The sequence below is a fragment of the Lepidothrix coronata genome, unplaced genomic scaffold, assembly GCF_001604755.1.
Source record: "Lepidothrix coronata isolate B3197 unplaced genomic scaffold, Lepidothrix_coronata-1.0 Scaffold260, whole genome shotgun sequence".
NCBI classification, from domain to species: domain Eukaryota; kingdom Metazoa; phylum Chordata; class Aves; order Passeriformes; family Pipridae; genus Lepidothrix; species Lepidothrix coronata.
In genome coordinates this window covers 239,901-264,293 of record NW_016690440.1, presented here as the reverse complement: position 1 = coordinate 264,293, position 24,393 = coordinate 239,901, and the positions used below count along the sequence as shown (strand labels likewise).

Genomic DNA, 24,393 nt, shown 5'->3' with positions numbered 1-24,393 from the left:
TCCAAAATAAATGTGGTTAAACCTGCCTTTGGGGGCAAAAAAAGATTTAAAATTACTGAAACCTGTAGCACAGGGTAAAACCACCTCCCATTCTGGGGAACCCCCCACATGCCCTGGCAATCACTGGCCCCCAACTGCCAGCCCAGGGGGTTTGAGGAGCTCCAGGCTCCTGCCCCTTGTGTCCCCTCTCCTTTCTCAACACCTGCACTTTCCTCTATTCCTCCCAATACCATCTGAATTTCCTAAATTTAATGACTGTGAGATGTAACTTTTACAGGCAGAGACAGTAAGTTAATTGGAGAGGGGCACTGCAGGAGCACTCCCAGCTGCTGGTACCTTCCTCTTACCAGGTCAGCCTTGCATGGCACCTGAGAGAGTGAATGAGCTGCAACTCCCCCACAAAGGGGGAAAACATTCCAGTGGTAACACTTCAGGGATCTATAATCTGGGCAACTTCTCAGCACTTCAGTTAAGCAACCTGTTTGGTCCATGTGGGACACAGGAGTCACCGCCTGCAGCCAGGCCACTGAGGAGAGTGGCCTGGTGAGGATGCTCCTGGGGGTGGAGGCATGAGAGAAGGGAACCCTCTTGTTGTGTCCTTCCCCCTCCTGCTTCTTGTTTGCCCAAAGCTGAGACCTGGCAGGCGCTGTAGCTCAGCCTTTTGGTTTCAAATCTGTGGAGCCCCTCAAGCTGCAGTGGCCAAGTGCTGCTGGAGCCTGTGGGCTCCGCTGGAAGGGGACAAGGTGCCAATCTGGCCGTGCTGCATCTGCAGGACATATTTCTGCTGCAGCTCTTTCCTCACGAACCCATAGACCCACCAAGGCACGGCAGGAGCTGGACCAGCACACCGAAAGCAGTGGCTCTGAGAGCCTCCTATATGGATTTTTCCTGCTATTGATTAACCCATTTGGAGTTTATTTGCATTGAGCCTGCATTGTATCTCATTTGCATTCTCCTAATGAGGCTCCTGCACAGTCAATGTCTCCTGTGCATTAACTACAGGCTCTAGCACAGCCCATGCTCTACGGAGCAACCCCCAATACCTACTCCAGCTCCACTCTGGGGCTTGTACACCAGCTGGGACAGACTCCGGCGCTCCCAAATGTGTCCCAGCCCACATCAGGACAGGAGGTGCACAGTTTTAGAGGGGAGCAGAACTGGCTATGGAATAGCTGAGCACACTGGGAAGGAATGACCACTCACAACACATCCCTTTTACAGTAACAGGGCTGCAGAACACGCCACTGTCGTAGCTGTTTGACAATAAACAGCAATTCCAGGGGAAGATGATTTCCTTTTTCAGAGAAAGGAATCAAGGCATTCCACTCCACCTTTTTCCATATTCCAGGAGCTCGGTGCCAGCCACTCCATCTGCAGCAGCGGGTATAGGCTATGTCCAGCTGCCAAAGCAGTAGCAGAAATAAATGTTGCTCCAAGTAAAGGTGGTGTGTGTCTAAGAGACCCTGAAAAACCTCTACCTCCTGGTTATTGTTAGAGGCACAAATGGATATCTACCATGTTATTTCTGGATTAGAAAAATAAGGGTACAATAGTAACAAACAACAGAAAAACCTAATAAAAGCAGAAAAAGACCTGAGCTGAACCACAATGTGAGAGACAGGGAGGGTTACCATGAGAAAACACTGAGCAAAGAATCAAAAATTCAACTCACCATTGAGCAGTAAAAGCGAAAGCCCCAATGAAGAGTCACTGGTTCAAATAACCATTAACCCTGGGCTCACTTCAGATTTAAAACTACAGCACTAACAAGCTACTGATCACTTTCTACACCTTCCCACCTGCCCTCTTGCACCTTTGGTTTCCATTTAGAGCACACGATGAACACTTCTGGGTGACATCTAATAGCACACAAATTGGTGCTGTTGGAGGTCTGCAGGCATTGCTGCCACAAACCCAACCTGAGCTGCAGAACTACACTCTAGATGTCGTCCAGTGCCATGGTGCCAATCCACCTGAAAGCAGACAGAAGTGGTCTGGCTGTTGCTTTGGCAGTGGGCAGGAGGCAGTGGAGATCACAAATGAAGCCACATGAACTATCAGAGCAAGATGTGCCATTTCTCTTCCTAACAAAAAAAGAGGGAGCAGTGCAATATTGGGACAGGAAGGCAGCTTCCCACAGCCTCAGGCAGCACATTCCTCATTTTTGAATTTGCAGGGTCGATGAAACAAGAAGCAACCCTCCGGACAACACAGAGGCCCCACACTGGAAAATTATCCCTGAGACTGACAACTCTGGTTTGTCCAACGTCACTGAGCCCGTGGGGACAGCAAACAGGAAATGGAAGAGCAGTTTTGTGGGTCTGATGCACTCACTCTGGGCTTTGCACAGGGAAAGCAGGGTACAGTGCAGCTTCGGGGGTGCCCAGTGGTCAGCTCATGCCCCTGCTGGTTCCCAAGGGATCAGCCTCACCTGGGGCTGAGCAAGGCCCTTGCTCCAATCCAATTTGCAGTGAAGGCATATGTCACAGGGCAGGAATGATGCCAATTTCCTCACTGGCACAGCTCTGGCAACTGGACAAGTCTCCACAGAAGCAGGAGTCCAATGTACCTCATGCTTCAGTGCCACTGCACAACACAGGGTAAGCTGCATGTCCTGACCTGAATTCAGTGCTGAAGCAAAGCTGCAAACACATCACAAATTACACTTCATTAGCTTGCAGCAAGGTGTATTTACACACACCACAATCCCTCTTCTGCTTTCTGATAATGACACACCTCAGCTGGAGGAAGGGGCAGCATCATCACCAGAGCTCGACTAAGGCTATAGAAGGGGAAGAAAATATCCCAGTATTACATGTTGCCACTTGCCTTTTATAGCCTCCTTCCTGATGACTCCAAAAGGAATAACTGCCCTCTTTTCCCTCCCAAATTTTTAACCTCCCCCTTGCAAACATCCAACGAGTTGCTTCCTATGTGCCTGCTTCCCTTTTCCCTCAAAGTATGCAACGGAGTCATGTAATGGAGTTGGATTCTGAAAGTTCGCTGCTTCTGTGTCCTGTCCAACAGAGGGACAGTGTCCCCATGGCCTGGCTCTTCCCCATCTGTTTTGTGGTCTAATAAGAAATAATAATAAGAGATAATAAGAGATATAAGGGGGCTTATAAAAAGGAGGGACAGCAATGTTTTATATGGGCAGATAGAAACAGGACAAGGGGAAATGGTTTTAAACTGACAGAGGCCGGGATTAGATGGGATATTAGGAAGACATTCTTCCCTGTAAGGGTGGTGAGACCCTGGCACAGATTATCCAGAGATACTGTGGTTGTCCCATCCCTGGAAGTGTTCAAGGCCAGGTTGGATAGGGCTTGGAGTAACCTGGTGTAGTGGAAGGTGTCCCTGCCCATGGCAGGGGGTGGGATTGTATGGTCTGTAAGGTCCCTTCCAACTCAAGCCATTCTGGGATTAGCTGTCCCTACTACCATCTAACAAAAAGAAAAAAAACCCCACAATTGAAGTACAATGATATTCTCTTTTCTCAGTTGATAAAAGTGTAGTTCATCATGGAAACCTGACCACTACAGTTAATTTTCAGTTAGCAGTTTTGAGATTTAACAAACACATACTCAAATTGCTGTCCAGCAAAGCAGTGAAGCATTGCCAGGCCACTGTGACTACTGACACTGCCTGGCCAGCCCTGTGCAGCCACAGGGCACTGCTCCTCTCTCCCTTCTAGGCAGGCAGGGCCCCAGGCTCCCTGCTCCCTTCCCTACCGACATCAGGGATCTGTGTTCTGCTGCCAAGCACCAGAACCAGTCACTGGGGCGGTGCAAAGAGCCAACAAACCAAAAAAGGCCTCGTCCATCAAAACTGGGAGAAACCTGAAAGAGAGCTCTGCCTGTGGATCCAAACACAGAGCAAGGAGGCAGGGAGAGCACAGTCACATTGCCATGCAAAAGATCTTAAGATGTTAAGGACAAGAAAGCATGGAAAAGAAGACTTAAGAACAAACTAGAGTAACTTGCCAAATTAGAGTAACCTCCCCATAGGGCCTGTGGTCAATCCAGAATCCATTTCAGATAGACCTGGACACCACAGGAATGGAGTGCAGAGCCTCTGCGGGAAGGAGGGAAAGGCCCCCAGCAGCAACGAGGGCTTCCAGTGGCCCATCCCTGTGGGAATTTCCTGATGATCTGGAAACACTTTGTCACACACCTTCTTCCCAAGAACACACTGAGCTTTCTGCCACACCATGTATCCTCTACCACCCTTGGATGTAATAGATCATCTGCAGGGACACTGGACATCCCAATGAGGAAGGGAAGGCAGTGTTACTGTACTATAAGCTTTGACTAAATAACTAAACCCCATTCATTCACATGTTTTCTGTAGACAAGGCTCTTTTGAGATTTATTTTAAATGACAAAAGACTAACAAAGAGCGTTATCCTGTTCAACATGCACACAGATGAATTCCTGAGGGTGACAGCCAAGGAAGTAACTGACTGGTACAACCCTGTGCAGGTTTGCAGAAACAACGCAAGCTTCTTACAGCCTGTCCCTGGGAACTGGGGACAAAGAAGAGACTGTCACCAGGGAAAATATATAAGATTTCCAATTACAACAAAATAGAGGCTCCAGTTCATGTGGAAATCTGATCTTTAAATCTTGCTGGCTCTGTTCTTCAAGACCTGGGTGACTACAGTCCAATAACTATTTCTCGTCACAAAACTGTTCACTTTCTTTTACCTCAGGCAAAACAGAGCATCAGCAGTAAATACAAAAGGTTTTAACAGAATGGGAGGAATAAGATACCTCAGTGTTAGGGGTATGCAATGGGAGGAATTTTGCTGAGGCTTTGAGTCCTCTTCCACAACAGACAAATCACAGTGAGCAGCATGAGCTTCTGACACAGTAGTGAAACAGTCCCCTGTAACACAAGCCCAGTCAGCTGAGTGCAGGATGATGTTGGCAGTGTTAGATTTATGGTTGGACTTGATGATTCTAAAAGGTCTTTTTCAACTTAAATGATTCTTTGAATTTGTATTGAATTTGTATTCTATGAGGAGCTGTTACAGAGGAGCTGGGGAAAAAAACAAGGTGTCCATGTGACAACTCTCAAACTCCTCCAATAACTGATCTCCTCGCAAAGTTCAGCATCCTCCCGTGTTCTACAGCAGAAAGAAGATTAGCTTCAGAAACTGCATTCAGGAAGTTGGCACGGCTGGAGAAGAGAAGGAATGAGTTATTTTTAAAGCTGTTTGCTGCCAAGGGAGCATTTGGCTCAGTCCACTTGCACCCCCTCAGGCAGCTCCACCACAACAGGAGCACAGTCATCAGGTTCTGCCTCAAAGTCCCATTTAAACTTCTTTGTTAGGTGAGCCTTGAACTTTTCAGCCTTTTTCCTTAGAGTCTCATCAACAGCAGCACTGCACATGCAGGAAAAGAGCACCTAAAAGAAAGAGCAGAGGTCACAAAGAGCCCAGCTATGGCACCAGCTGGGCATCTCTTTCCTACAAGGACATCATCAACATTCCTGGGAGCACCAGGAAGAGAGTCAGGTTAGGCCACTGGCAAGGGATGCACCAACCTGAAACCACTCCTGCTTTGGAGCTAGCTAACCAAAGCCTAAACCTCTGATTTCACAGCCCCAAGCCCATCCCATCCTGCCTTCACGACATTGAGTAGGTGCACTCAGGTAAGAACTCTGTTTGAAGCACGTATATGCATGTAATTGAATTTGTATTATGGAATTCTGAAATATGCTTAAGTGTGAGCTAAGGAAAATGTCCGAGCAGAAGGAATTAAAAAAAAAAGCATTATCAGTAGCCGATTTTCCAGCATGTGTCCAAAAGGCCAACAGGTAATTGTAACCATTGTTTCCATGGTTAGAGATCTCTCAAAGTAATTTTGTAATATGGTATCACCAACACCTTAGATACAGAGGAAACTCAATAAAAAGACCTTGAAGGTAAGAGAGGAATGAGAGCTCTCTGGAAAAAGTCCAGTTATCCCCAGCACAGCCTTGGGGACAGGGCACTGAAATCTGGACTAACCTCTCCACTCCATCATCCAAGAACAAATGTATTAACATGTCACAGACTCACAGCTTCGGTTGGCACTTGGAGAGTGAAAGTATCTGTGTAAGATTAACAGGGCATTTAGCCCCAGAGCTCATCTCTCATAAACCTGCTTCTGCTCCTCTGCTGAACTTGTGACTCAGAATTAATTTCCATAAGAAGAAATTTCCTCTGGGGAAAATGCAGCCTCATATTTGGGAGAGAGCTAATGACAGCTGGATAAAACACTGACAACAAGCAGCAAAGTTTGTTGCTTTGTGAATGATCATTTGTCTTTCCCTTGTTCATTGTACCGTGACATTACCTCTTTCTAAAAGAACTTGTACACAATAAAGCTGCTGTTAAAGAAAAAACATTAAAAGATTGTATTTCCCACTTCTCCTCCATGAACTGCACATTAAATTAGCTATTTGATCAAGATCTTTTTTCTTTAAACATTGTTAGGGCTGCACAGTCAGTGGTGGTTGTGCTGTATTCTCCTCACCTTGGATCAAACTCCAAAAATAAAAAGTTGCTGTATTCAGAGCTGAGCAGGAGCTCCACAGACAATACACTTCCCCACACACCTCTGCGCACCTGCCCACACCCAGTTAACTCTGAGGGGTGTGTGCCAAGTGACTGGGTAAGGCAAGTCCCAGGGGTTCCCTTGCACTATTCCAGGGAAATCCCAGGAGAGTAGAGAAGCAGAGAACTTTGAGTGAGGAGAGGCTCACTTAGCAAGGCAAAGTTGTTCTTTGTCACTAGGAATTGATGACTCCTGCCAAGGCTTAAGGGTGGTCCCTTGTGCCAGCACAGCTTCTGCTGCTGAAGTAAAACACAGACTGATGGAACCCAGGGGCAGACAAGACTCAGGCAGCCAAAAAGGAAAGATAAGGAGCAATAAGGGTGCTTCCCAAATTCCCCTCAGATAGAGAGAATGGCTGGGTGACATATTCTTTGTAGTACTGTAAGCTGACAATGCACAGAGTTGCTCTGAGTGTACTGCATACAGAGCTGGGTTTTTCAGTCCTGTGATGTGACGGAAAAAATCTACCAAGAGAAATAAAATATTAATTAAAAAAGTGAGACTTGTAAGAATCCAAATTAAAAAAAGTCACTTGATTAAAGCAATGTTTCCCATACCATTTTACCCAGCAAATTAAAACCAAGCACCCTCAACCCTCCCCAAATCTATAGCAAGAACTTGGGAGTTAAAAGGAGAGGAATGCACCTGCTATCTGGGAAAGGAGAAGGCATCAAGCATCAAGCACTTGAAGCACTACTACCCCTAATTACTGCAGGGATTGTTTCCACTGCTGAACTTCATCAGTGTGTCTGGGTTTGGCTTTTTTTTTTTTTAAACTAAGTTTTATTTAGCCAATTTGCTGCGCTGTCACAGTATGGTCACAGCCAGTGGGAGTAACTGGTTTCACTGCTGAATCACATATTTGCCCCTGCCTGTCTCAGCAGAAGCAGCATTTGCTGCATGTTGGAATAATCATAATTTCCCTCTGGATAAGAACTTGACTACAGGAAATCTTCAGCTTTGCTTAAGGCTAACTGGAATGGAAAATCTTCTAAAATACTATCACTGCCCTAAGCTCAAGTTTTGCTGCAGCTTCCCTGCATACTAAGCAAACCATTCAAGTTGCTCAGAAATCAGCACCATCAGTCCTTTATGCAAAAGTTTTTAGTGTTGGTTTGTTGGTTTTGTTTTTAAAGAATGAATGGCTTTGGGCAAAAATACACAGACATCATCTTGCACTTGCTCAGCCTTTCTTGAAGCTGTTCAGCTCAATGTAGGCAAAGGTCTTAAAACCTTCTAGGACAAGTCTGCTGGTGCGGTCCAGTTGCATTAGATGTGCCAGTCCAGAACTCCAAACCCATGGCACTGTGGTACGTTGCTTCCAGCACTATTTGCAACATTTCCTCTCCCTGCCAAACTCAATTTTACACTGCATTAGGCTCTTCAAGGCATAATTTGAGCAGACCAAATGCTGAGATGAGAAGCAAATGGCATTTCTCAATGAATAACATAGGGAAAAAGTAAAAGAAAATCCTTGTGTGCTTAGACAGGCTCACTATCTCCCACACAGCTCAATAGCAGCTTGATTCCTTTTGCATCTTTTCCCCAGATTTGCTCTGATGCCCTGTATGCCCTGGTTCCCACTCCTATATCTCAGGGGACAGTCACAAATGTACCTGTAACGTGCTGGTTAAAAAGTTGTCCTGGGAGACAATGTCCACAAAAAAATCTGCTGGGATTTCATTGAGCTGGTGATACAGCACAGAAATGAGATTGATGTAAAGGTCTTGGTACTTCCCTATGGCATCTTCAGATCGGCACAGGATGTTCAGGAGTCTTTTCCAGTGCTCAAAGGCATCGTACACGTTCCCAATGAGGAAGCAAATGAAAGCAAACTGCAGCTCACCTGTGTGGGTTCAGAAAACAAAACACACATAAGACAGATATCCAAGGTATGTGTCCTCCTCAAAGCTCTGTAAATGACTGATAAATGCTGGTTTGACTTTTGCACATCCTGCCAGCAGTGACTGATACTCTAAACACGGACCATTTGCTGATGCTCTGCTCTTCAAAGAAGAATGGGGCAGGTCACCTGTAACTGTGATTATCATCATTGTAGAGGGACTTCACAGGACTTTACAAACCCAAACAGTGAGCCAGACCTTGCTGTTATTTTGTGGGCATTCAGTCCTCCTGAGCCTGGGTGTCCAGAGCCACATGGGACTGCAAACGCCACTGCCATGGAACACTCTGCAGTACATTCACAGATGTGTTTACCTTATTGAATTAAGACCCACAGTCCATCTCACTGGATGCTTGGCATCAGCTATTTTGCCACTGTTTCCTATGGTAACTCACTGTTTATTCTGCAGTTGTCTTTGATAATTTTGAAAAAGAATAAATTGTATAACATTAATAGAGAAAAAACAGAAGGGAAAAACAAAAGCTCAGTAGCCTCAGCTGTAAAACTGGGAGGGCTTCTCCCTCCATCCTGCTACAGAACAAAACCCCGCTCCAGGACCTCCACAGCTTCAGTATTTATTTGCATCACAGGTTGTATAAAAGGCTGGGGAGTAGTTGAGCCCTGGGAGATGCAGCCCTGGCTGAGGGGGTTTCCACATCACAGCACTGGCACAGCCCAGACGCTGCCATGGCAAGTCTCTGGCAGCACATGGAGCAAACACAGAGTACACACATGCACACGGACAGCACACAGAGCACACGTCTGAGCTGCCACTGTGCCAGCCTGGTAGGGACCAGTTGCTGCACCGGGAACCACTGGCTGGGAGAACCATATCCCCGAGAACCATACCCCCTCCCCACACATCAGGAACAAGGATCTGGGGGTGTTCGGCCCCACTCAACACTCCCAGGACTCTGTAAGACCTGTCCTCAAGAGATTGACTTAACAGGCAAAGTGCCAGGCTGGTGCCAGATGACAGACCAGTGACTGCTGCTTTTGACTTAACCTGAGGCAATCTGGGCTCCAAGAGCAGCACCCAGAAGCCAGAAGCAGGCTGTCAGCTCCTGATCTCTAGCATCACATTACACCACCGAGTTGTAGAACAGAATCACAAAATGTCCTGAGCTGGACAGGACTCAGAAGGATCATCGAATCCAACTCCCATCCCTGCACAGGACACCCCAACAACCCCACCATATGCCTGAGAGTGTTGTCCAAACACTCCTCAATCTCTAAGGCCATGAGTACTGCCCTGGGATCCTTGTTCCAGTGCTTGACCACCCTCTGGGGGAAGAATCTTTTCCTAATATCTAGCCTAAACCTCCCCTGACACAGCCCCAGCCATTCCCTCAGATCCTGTCACCGACCACAGAGAGTAGAGATCGATGCTGCCTCTCTGCCCCTTGCAAAGAAGCTACAGACCCCAATGAGGTCTCTTCCCCAGGCAACTGGAATAGGCCCTGTTGCTGCTAAAAACTACACCATCTTCTGTCCTGCAACAAAGAGAGATGCCTCAGGGCACCAGGGAACAAGCACAGGTTTCATCCCAGAGCTCTCATTTCACAGTCACAGAATCACAGAATGGTTCAGGTTGGAAGGGACCACAGTGGGGCATCTGGTCCAACCTCCCTGCTCAAGCAGGGTCATCCCAGAGCATGTGGCACAGGATTGTGACCAGATGGGTCTGGAATATCTCCAGTGAAGGAGACTCCACAACCTCTCTGGGCAATCTGTTCCAGTGTGCTGTCACTGCACAAGAAATAAGTTCTTCCTCATATTCAGGTGGAACTTCCTAGGTATGTTTCTGCCTGTTGCCTCGCCTCTTATTGCTGGGAACCACCGAAAAGGGCCTGGCTCCACCTTCTTGGCACTCCTTTAGATATTAACATACAATAATGAGGTGGCCTCTCAGTCGTCTGTTCTTGAGGCTGAACAGGCCCAACTCCCTCAGCCTTCATGACTTTATACCCCCAAATGGGCTATAACCCAAATAAGGGTATAAAGTAGGTGTGCCCCGGGCGGTGCTCACCGAGCAGCTCCAGCGGGCGGCCGGGATAGCGCTGCTCCATCACCCGTTCCAGGGCGTAGCTGAGGTCCATGCTGTGCCGGGTGATCTCCTCGGGAGTGGCCCCATCGGGGTACAGCTGCCTGGGCAGCTCGGTGAAGCGGATCTGGGTGCCGGCTCGGGGTCGCATGCGGGGCAGCCTCGCCAGCCCCTCGGCGTAGCTCTGGCACTCGGCCCCGAGCGGCGGCCGGTGCTGCCCGGCGCGGTCCCGCGTGTGCCGCCCCGCCGGCTCCAGCAGCACCTCCGCGAAGGCGCAGATCTCGCCGCTCTCGGGCTGCAGCTGCTCCGCCGCCGCCTCGCTGATGAAGGAGGTCAGCGAGACCCACTTCTTCAGCGTCTCGTACGGGTACGGGCCCAGGAAGGAGTCCAGCTCCCGCAGGCTCTCCCGGAGAGCCTCGCCCTCCCCGGGGGGCTCCGGCCGCACCGCCTCACCCGCGGGGTCCCAGCGCAGCACCCGCACCTCGCGGCGCCGCAGGCTCAGGAAGCGGCCGGAGCGCGGCCCCGTGTCCCGCCCGCCGCCCGCCCTGCCCGCGCTGCAGTGCACGAAGTGCAGCCCCGGCGGGACCATCTTCACGCCGCGGAATCGCGGCCCCACGGCCCAAGCGCTGTAATCGATACCGAACTCGGTGCCCTCGGGCACGTCCAGCACTACCACGGCCGCGCCCTCGAAGAAAAGCTGCCGGGCTAGCTCGGGGTCCGGCCACCGGGCCGCCATGGCCGGGCGGGGCCGAGGCGGACGAGCCGCCCTCCGCCACCGGAACCGGAGATGGAGCGGCCCTTCCCGGAAATCCGGGGCGGTGGTTCCGGGAAGGCGGTGTGAGAGTACCAGGCCTCGCCCGACCCCCGGGCCGGGGCTCTCCGGCCGATCACTGCGGAGGTGTCCAGTGAGCAGGGGCACGTGTCCTTCGGGGCGGCCCCCACTCGGCCCCGGCTCGGTCCCTTCCCCCCATCCATCCCTTTGCCCGTTCCCCTGTCCCCCCGGCTCGGTACTTGTCCCCGTCATCCATCTCCCGGCTTGGATCCTGCCCCCCAGGCTCTGTCCCTGACCCCCCGCTCACCTCCAGCCCGGTCCCTGTCCCTCCGATCACCCCTGGCTCGGTCCCTATCACTTCGTCTGTCCCTCGGCTCGGCTCCTAACCCCCCTGCCCGGTCCCTGTTCCCCCCCGTCCATCCCCAGCTCCCCTGCCCGGTGCTGTTCCACTTTGACCCCTTGACCATCCATGCCTGGCGGCTACTCCCTGCTGATCCCAAAACGTGTCCCACTCCCCCAGCTGGCAGCCATTCCCCCTGCCCTCCCAGCCCTGCAGCAGGACGGACAGACAAGAGCCTGGGTCTGATGGACCAGGAGCCCCCACAGGACAGACACACGGGGACCCTTGCAGTGACACGCAGACCCCACAGCAGGACAGACCATCTGCAGCACCCTGTTCTCCCTCCCAGGATGACAGACAGAGTCAGTGCCCCCCAGAGCAGGGCAGCTCACATTGCCTCTGCATTTTGAGCAACCTCAAAAGTACCTTCAACTGTATGAGGGTCAGCAGCCCCCACATGAAGCTGCTTCCATCTCCACCAGCCACAATTCCCGACCTGGTGGCACCTTTGTCTGCCCTCATGAGGCCTCACCTGCAGTGCTGCCTCCAGCCCTGGGGTCCTCAGCACAGAAGGAATGTGGAGTGATGGAGTGAGTCCAGAGGAGACTGTGGAGATGCTCCAAGGGCTGGAGCACCTCTGCTCTGGAGACAGGCTGGGAGAGCTGGGAGGGTTCACCTGGAGAAGAGAAGGCTCCAGGGAGACCTTAGAGCCCCTTCCAGTGCCTAAAGGGGCTGCAAGAGAGCTGGAGAGGGACTTTGGACAAGGGCCTGGAGTGACAGGACAAGGGGGAATGGCTTCTGACTGACAGAGGGCAGGGTTAGATGAGATATTGGGAAGGAATTCTTTCCTGTGAGGGTGGTGAGGCCCTGGCACAGGTTGCCCAGAGAAGCTGTGGCTGCCCCATCCCTGCGAGTGTTCAAGGCCAGGTTGGACGGGGCTTGGAGAAACCTGGGCTAGTGGAAGGTGTCCCTGCCTGTGGCAGGGGTTTGAACAAGACAAGCTTTAAGGTCCCTTCCAACCCAAACCATTTGAGGATTCTATGATTTTGTGATCTCTTTAGACAGAGTTCTGTATTTCCATGTGCAGTGATCCCAGCTGCAAGGTTTCCCTTCACTTCTCTGTCCTCTGAGTAGGAAAGAGGTTACCAAGGCCCCAAGTTGATTTAGCATCAAACACATTTATTTCACTTTTATTGAATACAAGAACAGTGAGCACACACGCATACACCACTGAGCACTGAAAAGGAGTATGACCAAAGGGGGAGAGGGAGAACAAGGGAAGAGAAAAGGAGAGTTAGTGAAGGAACAACAGAGCATTGCAGTTGGTTGGTAAGGTGCTTCTCAAATAAAAATAAATATTATTATTGTTATTGTTATATTACTCATGCAATCGCAGGCCACGTTCAGAATGAATTTGTGGGATTGGATAAAAACAGGCACTCATGTCTCCCACCCCTTTCAACAGAAAGGCCCCTGGAAGAAAACAAGCAGTGACCAGCAATTAAAAACAGAGCGCAGTGATGGGTGGGCTTGAGCTGAGCATCAGAAAACCACACCTCACCCAGGGAACAAGCAGTGAGCTTTTTTCTTTCCTTTTTTCCCTTTTTTTTTTAGAAAAGTTTTAGACACTGCCACCCATAAACATGCTGTGGGAGCCAGGGGCTGGGTTTGCTCACTGCAAACGGAACTCACTTCAGTCCAAGCACACATGAAGTCTAACTGTGTAAGGCCTCTCACTTCCACAGGAACCTTCGATTTCCTGACTCTGCACAACGCCAAAAGCAAGTCTCAAGGGTCCCAGTGGCCCTGAGGGGGTTGTGGAGGTGTCCAAGGGCAGTGTCCAAGCTGGGTGGGCTCCTCCATGTCTGAAAGATGCTGTGTGCTGCTGAACACCAGCACAGTGGGCAGACCACTGGCCCTCCAGCACCCCCTTACCCTCTGACAGTGTCATTGGTGGTCATGACTGGCTTGGGTGCATTGGAAAAACAACAGAGAGAAAAGTAGCCTACGCAACTGCTTTAACTCTTTTTAGGTTGGGGGGGTCTGCTCTCTAAAAGTAGCTGAAGGTGCTTGGCTGGAAGCTGGGGAGACCCTCAAGAGCTGGCAGCCCTACCTGCTTGTGGTCATGCCTTCCATGCTTGCAGGAGAAACCACTCTGCCAGGAGAACAGACTTCACAGGGACGTCCTGGTGAGCAACCGGTCAGTGCAACTGCCAGGGAGCAGCTCCCACCTGGGACAGTGAAGGTGGTGAGCAGGGTTTGTCCATGGCATCCTCCAAGCTGTGGCAGGACCTGACAAAACATGCCTACTTCTGGGCATGGTCTGTGTGAGGGGCAGGAGACTAAAGGCAAAATGGTGCAGAATCATGGGCCCTTCTGTTTCTGTAGGAGCTAGAGATGATTTCGAGAAGGAAACCCGTTTATTTCCTTTCCTTTCTGGTTTTGGTTTTGAGTCTACCTTAACTGCCTGGTTCACAGTGTACAGAGGCCTGGGCTTGGTCCATGATCCCCTTCCAAAGGCAGCCATGGGGGGAGCCTGTGGCTGAAGGCTGAGCTGGGAGCAGCTCCACTGACACCTCCTCAACACATACCTGCTTATGCAGAGGGCCTGGGCTCCCCCATCCAGCCTGGGATGCTGCAGACGCTCTGCAGTGATGGACACAGTACGGTCCCTCCACTGCCCACTCCTAGGCAGGTCAGGGGAGGACTGCCACGGCCCTGCCATTGCTGTCCCCAGCCCAAGTGCCTCGGGCAGCCCTTGCCATCACACCTCAGGTAGCAGGGCAGACAGGGCAGAAACAGCCCCTCTGCCTTTGACACTACTACAAAGCTCAAGTAACTTCATTACTGGGATCCAGAAACAAAGCAAAACCACCCCCACCACTGGCAGGGCTGGAAGGGAGCAATGAACACAGTCCTGCTGATCCCATGGCTCCAGCTGGGGGCCAGGAGACCGTTCTGCCAACAGCTGTTGCAGCTGGAGCCTCAACCCCCTTCCTTACCCCTCCGAGTCACTGCTGCCCCTCCAAATCTAACCACCATACACTACAGATCAGCTGGAGGGACATTCCTGTCCCTTGCCCTTTCATCTTCCCCCCCCAACTAGCAGCAGCTGAAACCTTCTCAGTTCTCTTCTTGCAAGACTCAGAGTCCCATGTGTGATCTAAGAGTCTCAAAATACACCAACCACAGTCAATCAAAGAGTTAATTTAAAAATGTCGGCATCATATTTACCAGCACTGTTGAATTATTTCAGCATTGTTCCCTCCCTCCCCCTTTGTTATATATAATAATATACATAACTGAAATGCACATCCATATGAAACCCCACAGGTTGCTCTTTAGAGATGAGAAACCATATACATATCATTTTCTTTGAAATGAAATCCATTCCTAAATACCTTCAGAGAACAAGAGGTTGGACAAGTGCACAGAGAAGATAAGGAAGGGAAGGGGAAGAGTTAACAGAACCCAAAAAAATGCAGAAGAACCAGCATGGAATGAGGAGAAGGGCAAAACGACACTTGTGAATTGGAAAATAACTCTATGGTCATAAATTCAGAATTTTTCTCTCTTCTTTCCAGAGGTGGGGAATAGTTTTGCTTCTGCTTGTGTTTTTTTACTTCAGTTTGCTTACTTCTTGCTTTGTTGCAAAGCAGTTTTCCTTTCCATTCAGTGTGCAACAAATGAACTCATGATTGTGTGTCCTTTAATGTAACATGCAAGATGGTGGCTTATTGTATTGTTACCGATACTATTGTTATTATTATTACTTTTTAAATCTTATTTGATCACCAATCCATGAAATTCTTCAATTTATCTGCAGTGGGTTGACTTTGTTTGTTGGTGGTGTTTTTTGCTATTCATTTCCAGCATATAGCAGCAGTGCAAGGATGCATTTTGTTTCCTGTTTATATATATATATATATATATATATGTATGTATGTATATATATATATATTTGCTATTCCTTTTTTAAAAATTTTTGTCTCTTCGCCATGAACATTGCAGCTAGGATGTCTATGTCTTGCTGACAAATCCAGCATGAAGGCTCCTTCTCCCCTGTTCTCCAGGTTGGAATACAGATGTTGACTTTAAGGAACATGTTGGTCAAGATTCCTGTACAAGGCAGATGGAAAGGACCAGTCATGGAGTGCCAATCCATGGAGTGCAAATCCATGAAGGTTCCTCTTCGTATGAGGGCACTGGACAGTAACTGCAAACACTTGGGGCCACAGTTTGCACTTAATTAGCAGGAGCTCTGGTAATTAGCAGGCATTCAGTCACTGGGCTGGTGTTGGTGTATGGGGGTGATAAGGGGGAGTCACTGCTCCCTCACTTTAAGCCATTCAACTAAAACTGGGTGGCTCCTATGGGACAAGGGAGTGTCTGGGCTTGCTTGTCTGTACTGTGGGACAGGACATACAATTAGGCAGCTCTCCTGACCTTCTCAGCTGCATCGGAGCTCTTTGCTTTTCCAGGCTTAAAAGCTGACAATCAAAATATTCATATGATAAAGAAACAGAGATACCCGTTTCCAAGGAGCCTCTCCAAATGCACCTGCACCCTGGCTGCTGCCAGAGCCCCTCACACAGTTTTTGGCAGTGAGGCTCCCTCTCCTCTCCACCATGCACCCCTGCCTCCCACTGCTCTGACATGAGGGTCTGGTGGCTGTGCCACCCCCAAGGAGCTGATGGAGGGTAATGGGGTCAGAGCGGAGGGTTTGGAGTGGGGCAGGACTCCCCAAGCCCTGAAGAAAAGCGTCTGGGGCTGTGACAGCTTTGGGGCAAACCTCAGGTGCTACTGCCTACACCTGTGTGTGTAAAAACACAGCCTGGGGATCTGAATGAGACTAAAACCTCTTTTTTGGAAATGCTTGTCTGATACTTTGGATTGCTTTGCAGAACCTGTAGCCAAGTTTCTCAGCTCATCCAAAAAAGCTGCTGTCCCCTCTTTCCCTCCCTGCCCCATGGGGACAAGCACGTCCTTTTCTCTTTACACAGAAATGACTGTGAGCCCTGTGCTGAGCAGGAGAGCAAGGTGCCTTTTGGTGAAATGGCATCCGCTTTCTAACCACAACCAGGTGGCCATGCCCAGAGCCACCATGCCAAGAGCTGCCACTCAGTGCCGAGGGGCACCAACACCTGCGGCTGGTGGGGACCAGAGACATGTAAGCAGTTACCCTCCTTACCCAACAGATATAAATCACACCTGGCAGCTTCACTTACCTGAGGTTTCTTGTCCCTTTCCTCTGGAGAGGGATCTGTTTCTCTGTATACCACAGCTTTGGTTACCAGCATGTCAGGGTGCTGGAGTTTTGCCTCTTTGATTGCTAAAGCCAGTGCCTAGAAAACAGAAGGATTAAAGCATTTATACTCACTCCCCTGCAATCGGGTACCCTGACCGCAACCAGAAAGCAGCTGGAGCTGAGTGGGATCCCAGGGAGCTGAGTGGGATTCCAGGAGGATAAGGATGCAGGGGTTCAGAGCTGAACCCACAGCAGCCTGGCAGAAGAGGCTGGAGCCCAGCACTGATGGGGACCCCTCGTGCGCTGTCTTTCTCTTGCTGATTTTTCTGTAGAGATGTGCTTCATCCCAGGCTTCCTACTGAAGCCTGGGCAAAGGAACAGCAGCAAAACACTAGAAAAATCTACAAGAATTATCAAATTTATTATTATAATTCTAAAAATTATTTTAGATCCTTTTAATTACTTTATAATTTTTCTTCTTAAGCAACAAATCCCAAAGGGTTAGGCCACAGGAAAATGACCCCATGGCCCTAGAGATTTCTGTCAGTCTCTGTTATTTCATTGTGAAAGTGTGTCACTTTTTGTTCCTCTCACAGAGGCATCACCTGGAGTGAGACTGTGGTGGAAGAAAGAAGACACCTGGGTTACTTTGGAGTATTTCAACAAAGAAAGGGCACCTGGAAATGTGTTTTAAGACAATAAAAAGGTGATGCCCTCACTGGGCTCTGCGCTGGGATGTGACCTTTACTGCTGTGTCACTGTGGGAGCTGGGCTGGGTGTCGCTGCACCCATGGGGACCTGCCCTGCTGGAAAAGGTAGGGGCCTCAAGGGTCAGTTTTTGGAGAGAAGGAGTAAGGAAGTACGAGCCAGAAGTAGAACTATGCGGTGCAGCATCTGGGGACAGCCAGAGCTAGGCAAAGCCAGGGTGTCCTGCTCCTACCTGGTCCTGATCCACATCTTCATCTCCTGTGATAATGATGCGCTTCTCTATCCGGGTCTCAGAAAATCCCCCTTTCACAGTCTGCACAAGGAGAAAGAAAGCACTCACCCCAGCTGTGCCACTAGCCAGCTCTGGACGGGCGTAACTATGCCCACGTGAGGAGGGACAACACCAGCATCATCCTGGGAACTGACCCCGTAATTCAGCAGATCTCCCACTATCCATGACTCAGTGCATGGTGAGAACTAATGAGACAGAGCTGGCCACAGGTGAGAGGAAGGAAAAGGGTTGGGTGGCAGGTACCAAGCACCCCTCCTTCTGCTCAGGTCCCTCACTGAGCTTCTGCTATCATTTATAGAATCACAGAACCATTTAGGTTGGCAAAGCCCTCTAAGATCAAGTCCAACCATCACCCCAGCACTGCCAAGGCCACCACTAACCCATGTCCCCAAGTGCCATAGCTACACATCTTTTGAATTCCTCCAGGGATGATGACTGCACTACTGCCCTTGGCAGCCTGTTCCAGTGCCTGACCACCTTTCAGTGAAAAAAACTGCAGTAATATCCAATCTAAACCACCCCTGATGTAACTTGAGGCCATTTCCTCTTGTCCTGTCACTTGCTGAATATGAGTCAGCAGTGCCCGGGCAGCCATGAGGGCCAACTGTGTCCTGGAGGGCACCAGGCAAAGCAATGCCAGCCTGTTGAGCTCTGCTCTGTACTGGGGTGGCCTCACCTTGAATATTGTGTGCAGTTTTGGGCATTACAATATAAAAAGCCATTAGAGAGCATTCAAAGGAGGCCACAAGGATGGTGAAGGGTCTTGAGGGGAAGCCGTGTCAGGAGTGGCTGAGGTCACTCGACTTGTTTAGCCTAGAGAAGAGGAGACTGAGCTCAGACCTCACTGGGGTCTTCAACATCTTCCTGAGAGGCAGGTGCTGATCTCTTCTCTCTCTGACCAATGACAGGACCTGAGGGAGCAGCTGGAGCTACGTCAGGGGAGGTTTGGGTTGGATATCAGGAAAAGGCTTTTCACCCAGAGGGTGATCAGGCACTGAACAGGCTCCCCAGGGCAGTGGCCACAGCCCCAAGCCTGTATGAGTTCAAGAAGCATTTGGACAACTCTCAGGCACATGGTGGGATTGTGGGGGTGTTCTGTGCAGGGTCAGGAGTTGAACTTCACTGATTCTTGTGGGTCCCTTCCCACGCAGCATATTCTATGATTCTGTGATTGTTGCCTGGAAGAAGAGTGTGTACTTAATTTGGGGATGAAATGGCTATGGGTGAGATCCTCTGCTGCAGCCTTGTCTCCTTCACTGCCCATGGCCCACACTGGGCTGCATGCCCGCCTGACACCTGGCTGTCCTTGCCTGCTGTCCCCTGTGGTCACACCGGGCTGGTTGGGACAGGCAGCGCACAGGGCTGAGCCACGGACAGGGCACTCAGAGCCAGGCACTGTGCAGGCTCCCCATTCCCATGGGACAGCACACCCCTTTTGGCTTGTAAGGAGGAGAGGGGCACTTTCTGCTGTACTAGTCACAATATAAATCCACCCATCCTCTAATTCCAGTGGCTTTCAGGACCCATTGGCTGCTCCCTCTAGAGCTGCTCTCACCTTGGTAACATGGGTGGTGGTGGAAGTAGAGAGAGTTTCTGCAGTGGCACTGAATATGCTGGTGAGCATCTCCTTCCCAGAGGAGCCGCCGGAGATCTGCGGGACACAGAGCAGTGGGATCAGGGGGCTGTCACAGAGGAGCCCCCAGTGCTGGCTCCTGAAGAGCTGGGACCTTCCCATTGGGATGTACCTATTCAGCCAAGCATGGAAGAGGAGAGTGGCAAGGGGAAAAGGTAATGCATTGTGCTTCCAGTTGGACCAAGAGATTTTGGGGGGAAAGGAAGATGTTTCCACAGGTACACCAGGCCCAGAGCTCCTAAAAAGGGCCTCTGCAGTGGCAAGAGGGTCTCATGGCAGTTTTTTGCTCTTCCCCACCTACCCCCAGGGCCACCCCAGCACACAGGTCTCAGGTTGCCTCTAGCTCTGTTCATCCTGCTGTGTGTGCTGAGGGCTGGGAAGGCTGGGAATGCTGCGCTGGTGCCCTGGCCCCAGTGCTGGCTGTGTTCTCCCTGCAGCACACAGAGATGAAATTGGGGCAGCATATAGTGTTTGGCCAGCCTGGACTCCATTGAAACAAGGTGATGGAGTAAGAACTCCCTTTTCAGAGGAAGGCCTGCTGCTGGGCAGGGTGTTGGTGGCCATCAGCTCCACTGGGAATCAGAAGACTTTGTGTTTGGCCTTGGGTGGCTGCACAGGACACCCAGGGCTAGGAGTATCGCAGCCCACTGCACCAGGGGCCGGGTATTTTTGGGGAATTATCCTTCTCAGGCAGATACTCAAGGTGTGTATCTGGCATAGGAAAAAGGCCACAGGCTGAGGTCCCCTGCTGTCTTGCTCCCCATCCTTCTGAGCATCCTTCTGCTCTTCCCAGTGCCAACATATCAGCCAAGGGTGCCAGTGCTGGGAAGATGGGAAGGGCTCCTCACAGCCCCACAAGGCTGCCTTCCTTCCCCCACCCTCCCCCCAAGTCTTGGCCTGGCTGGTGGCACCATGTCCCCCCCTCACCGGTGAGAGGGAGCGAAAGTCTGTGGTGGAAGTGGCCCCTTTCCCAGCCTTGGCGCTGTGATCCTGAAAGAAGAACAGATGGGCACGTTGGCTCAGACACAACATGGGGGCAAACATGGCAGGTCACCCTGCACAGACACCCCTGGTGGGGCAGAGTGCCCCGTAGCACAACTGGCCCCAGTTGCCCCTGCTGGAGCAGAGGGACCACAGGAGACAGTGGTTCCTCTGCCCCTCCAGAGGCCAGTCCCACTTACTGAGGTCACCAGCGCCATCTCTGTGGTGCCAGCCTGGGCAGTGGCAGTGGTGTCCCTGCTGCTTGGGGTGCCTCCGTCCACCTGCTGGGGCAAAGGAAACCAGGTGAGCTGGAAGGTGCCATGGAGTAAGTGACACTCACAGTGACAGTGTGGCTGTCCCTTGCTGCCAGAGGATGCCAGGGAGGGCCATGAGGCCACAGACACGTGCAGCACAGCTGGTGGCTGTCACCCTCTGGAGATGTTCCCGTGTGCCAGCACTGTCCAGCAGCATGGCAGATGGGGCCAGAGACACAGAAAATATCTCTGGGTGGGCTTTGGTTAGTGTTTCGGGGACTTTAGCAAGCCAAGGGTGAGCAGAGGCCCCCAACCACCCTATTCAGCCCGCCCACCCTCCCAGCTGCCTGAGGTTTGGCACTGGGGAGCAGGGCCACAAGAAGACAGATCCACCACATCACCTGGACTGTGTCTGTGGTGCTAACCCGGTGGGGAGTAGAGCCATCTGCTTCAGGCTTCTTCACACCCAGCCCCAGGCCGACCATCACAGCATCTGTTTTTGGGGCTGATGGCTGCAGGAGAAACAGAGCGAGTCAGGCCCTGGGGCACAATGCCAGCAGCTCTGAGTGCCCTGCCCATGGCAGGGGGTTTGAACAACATGATCTCTAAGGTCCCTTCCAACCCAAACCATTCTGATTCTATGCTCCTTGTACACCAAGCCCCCTAGCAGAGCAACCCTGTCATGCACATCTGATGTCCTGCAAGTGTCCCACTGAGCCCTACCCTGCAAAGAGCAGGGGCCAGGCTGCTGCCCTGGGCAGACAGCCACCACTCACAGTGCCCTGTGACCCACACACCCCAAATGAGACCCGATGCCCTCTATCTGGGGTTTTCTGGGGTTTTTTGGATAGATCTATAGAGACACCATGGGTTAGTTCAAACTAGTCTTCAAAAGGTAGGTGAGACCCATCAAATCTGTTTCACCCATGTCCTGCAGCCAGTTTATGATCTGCACCAGCTCTGGGAGGCTCTGGTTACAATTGGGGTGTCAGAGCCTCAGGGGAACAGAGACAGGCTTCCAGCACTTCCCCACTACAGGAAACCGGCACTACCAAGGGCACAGGTGATGCTTAGCCAGTGCTCAGCATTCCCAAGCCAGCAGCCCCCTGCCCACACTGGCTGTGGGGCACGTGGAGGAGATCTCCCATGACTATGGGATCAGATGCTCTGCACAAGGTTTTTGGGCTGTCTCAGAGAAAGCTCCCTTTAATTCTGCAGCTTTTTCCTGGTTCCAGCACCCTGGCAGCTCTGGGCAGGACTAGGGACATACCTGCCAGGGCTGGAGTCTGCCCCAGGCTGACCAGACAGGAAGTGGCCCTGGCCCAGCACAGAGCTAAGGCCACATTTCACTGCGCTGCAGCTGGCTCTACCATCCTCTCCCTGTGTGTACACTCATCTGTCACATGCATGCACATGCATTTTTGTTAGCCCTGTTAGAATCCCTCCCAGCACAGGAGTGACTCTCCAGGAGCTCTGGTGTGACTCCCACGAGGCACTTGGTAAATCCCTCCCAGCCTCAGCATGACCAGAGAGGTTAGTGGGCAGCACATGGCTCTTCACTACACAAACTGGTCACTGAATTCATGCAAGACACGAGGCCAGTGCCAATGGTTAGTGCCACGTGCCCTTCCCATGGCATGACATGCTGTCGTGGGGCAAGGGACAGGGCAGCCAAACACAGGGGACCAAGAGGTGAAAGTGACTTCTCCTGGCTAGCAGATGCAGGAAGCACGCAACAGAGCCATGCACCACAGACACAGCATGCATTGGAGAAATACACCAGGCAGGAACTGGGGGGGTTTGGAAGCCAGCATGCTCCTCCAAACCAGCTGGAAGTGCACTCCAGGGAGGCAATGCCAGGCACCAGCACAAGGAACATGGAGGTACAATGACACTGGGACCGTCCTGGTGAATGGTGTTCCTGGGTACCTCTAGATGGGAGACATCTGGGCTAGGCTGGGAGACCTTCTCCCTGCCTTTGACATCCTCTTCCAGTCCAGGAACTACTTTGTCAGTGTGCTGGAAGGAAACCAGGCCTTCGTCTTCCATTTCGCTCTTGTCCTTGTCCAGCTCGGGCAGGCTTCGTGAGATGTCCTCAAAGGCTGTGCCATGGAAGTCACTGATTACAGTGAAGTCCACCTCTGCTTCCAGGCTGGAGGTTGAGCTGACCGTGATGCTGGAGCACTTGCGCTCAATGGCCAGGTGGTTGTCCTTCAGGAAGACTGAGTCCTTCTCCTGGTCAGGCTCCTCGTCGCCAGTGTCGCTCTCGGGGGCCCTGTGCCGAGGTGGTTTAGGTCTCTCCTCGGTGCCCTCCCTCACACCCGCTCTCTGAATGAGACACAATGTCGGAGAGAGACGGAGCCCATGAACACCACGTGGCAGCGCTGGCAGTGCTGGCAGTGCTGGCAGGGGCAGGGGAGTAGGAGGAGGAGGAGGAAGGCTGCAGCAAACATCACAGAGTAGAGTCAAACACAACTCAAGCATGGAGACCGAAACCTTTCTGACAGCAGCGGCTTTGCAGCGGGGTGGGGAGAGAAGGCTACTCAATTTGATGGTGCCAAAAATCTATTGCTAATTAATCATCTCAAAAAGAGTCAGTCACACAAGAAAGCTTGGCCAGTTTGGAGGCACATCAGTGCACCAGTGGAAGCAGATGGATGCAAAACAATGGGTCTGTTAGGAGACATTCAGAAGGAGCTCAGATGCTGGGGCTATTGTATATCAGTGACTCAAAAAAACAAACGAGGGAAAGAAAGAGAGATTAGTTTGAAAGAAAAGGGCCCATCAGCCAGGCACAGTGAGGGAGAAGGGAAGTAGTGTGCTAATTCCACTGAACATCCACTTGGCCCTGCAGAGCATCACCCCAGGGTGAGGACCAGCCCCACCAAAGCTGCCCACCAGCTGCCCTGGGGTGAGTCTTCCCCACTGATACCACCTCCCCCTCCAAAGGCCTCAGAGGAGTCTCAGGGGTGACCTGACTAAGTGTCTGGTCAGTGTAATTGACAGCATGGTCAGAGCCAAGGGATGTCCTCCCTCCATCAGCTCTGCTCTAGACATAGACATACCTCTCAACTCCACCATCAGAGGGTATGTATCCCCTCGCCACGCTTTGCCATGAAGCCATGGGAAATCTAGACCCAGCTAAACTCAGTTTTCCCTTAGGAACACCTCTAAGACCACTAATCCCAGTGGAAACCCACCTCCTGACCTTGGTCCCAAGTGTTTGTAGCCAGAGCCATCTCCCCTATGGGCCAGGCTGTGCTGGCACACCCTTCCCTCAGCAGAGCTGGGAGGTTGAGAGGTATGAGAAACAGGGTGTCCAAGAGCCCCAGGAGGAACACGCAGACACATTCGTGTGTGTGTGTCTGTATCGATACATACAGAACAGCCCTGCAATAGGAGCGGAGCTGGCAGCACAGCCCTCGGCTGCACTCATACTGCAGAGAGAAGCACTTAGTAAAACAGCACTGAGACCTGGGAGACCATTGGAACAGCAGTCTTTAAAGTCTCTTCTTTCAGGCTGGATTTTACTGATGGGTCAGATAAATCCTTTTCTCTCCCATTTAGTTCCTGAAATTTGCTCTGGATTAGAGAAAAGGGTTAGTTGTAAGGAAAT

The 24,393-nt window shown here is 51.2% G+C and overlaps 2 protein-coding genes across 20 annotated transcripts in view; both read right to left on the bottom strand.

Moving 5' to 3' along the window:
• Positions 1–4,338: 4,338 nt before the first annotated feature.
• On the bottom strand, positions 4,339–11,317 carry AAR2 (AAR2 splicing factor homolog). Of its 2 annotated transcripts, XM_017835622.1 has the most exons (4): positions 10,535–11,317; positions 8,219–8,448; positions 6,014–6,079; positions 5,300–5,409 (listed from the first exon to the last, which is right to left on the bottom strand). In XM_017835622.1, exons 1-3 carry the CDS (start codon positions 11,283–11,285, stop codon positions 6,053–6,055), a joined length of 1,008 nt encoding a protein of 335 aa, XP_017691111.1. In that variant the 5' UTR covers positions 11,286–11,317; the 3' UTR covers positions 5,300–5,409; positions 6,014–6,052. The 2 variants fall into 2 exon arrangements, with proteins under 2 accessions (XP_017691110.1, XP_017691111.1); XM_017835621.1 differs by lacking the exon at positions 6,014–6,079 and having other exon boundaries at positions 4,339–5,409.
• A 1,502-nt stretch (positions 11,318–12,819) lies between these two features.
• EPB41L1 (erythrocyte membrane protein band 4.1 like 1) overlaps positions 12,820–24,393 on the bottom strand; it is a 67,037-nt gene continuing 55,463 nt past the window's right edge. For 10 of the 18 annotated variants that reach the window (XM_017835594.1, XM_017835605.1, XM_017835600.1 and 7 more), the window contains 8 exons: positions 22,707–23,105; positions 21,179–21,289; positions 20,724–20,807; positions 20,470–20,532; positions 19,465–19,560; positions 17,850–17,930; positions 16,890–17,006; positions 12,820–13,892 (listed from right to left, as the gene is read on the bottom strand). In XM_017835594.1, the coding sequence (XP_017691083.1) occupies positions 13,863–13,892; positions 16,890–17,006; positions 17,850–17,930; positions 19,465–19,560; positions 20,470–20,532; positions 20,724–20,807; positions 21,179–21,289; positions 22,707–23,105 (981 nt within the window). In that variant the 3' untranslated portion in view covers positions 12,820–13,862. Of the gene's footprint in view, positions 15,781–16,889; positions 17,007–17,849; positions 17,931–19,464; positions 19,561–20,469; positions 20,533–20,723; positions 20,808–21,178; positions 21,290–22,706; positions 23,106–23,146; positions 24,360–24,393 lie in introns of those variants that run through there. The other 8 variants (XM_017835597.1, XM_017835610.1, XM_017835611.1 and 5 more) reach the window with 6 other exon arrangements.

Coding starts and splice junctions, on each gene's coding strand:
- AAR2 (XM_017835621.1), bottom strand. CDS start 11,285: ATGGCGGCCCGGTGGCCGGACCCCGAGCTAGCCCGGCAGCTTTTCTTC. Junction 8,449..10,534: donor CCGCCCGCTGGAGCTGCTCG/GTGAGCACCGCC, acceptor GAACCCACACAG/GTGAGCTGCAGTTTGCTTTC. Junction 5,410..8,218: donor TTTTAACCAGCACGTTACAG/GTACATTTGTGA, acceptor TCTTTCTTTTAG/GTGCTCTTTTCCTGCATGTG.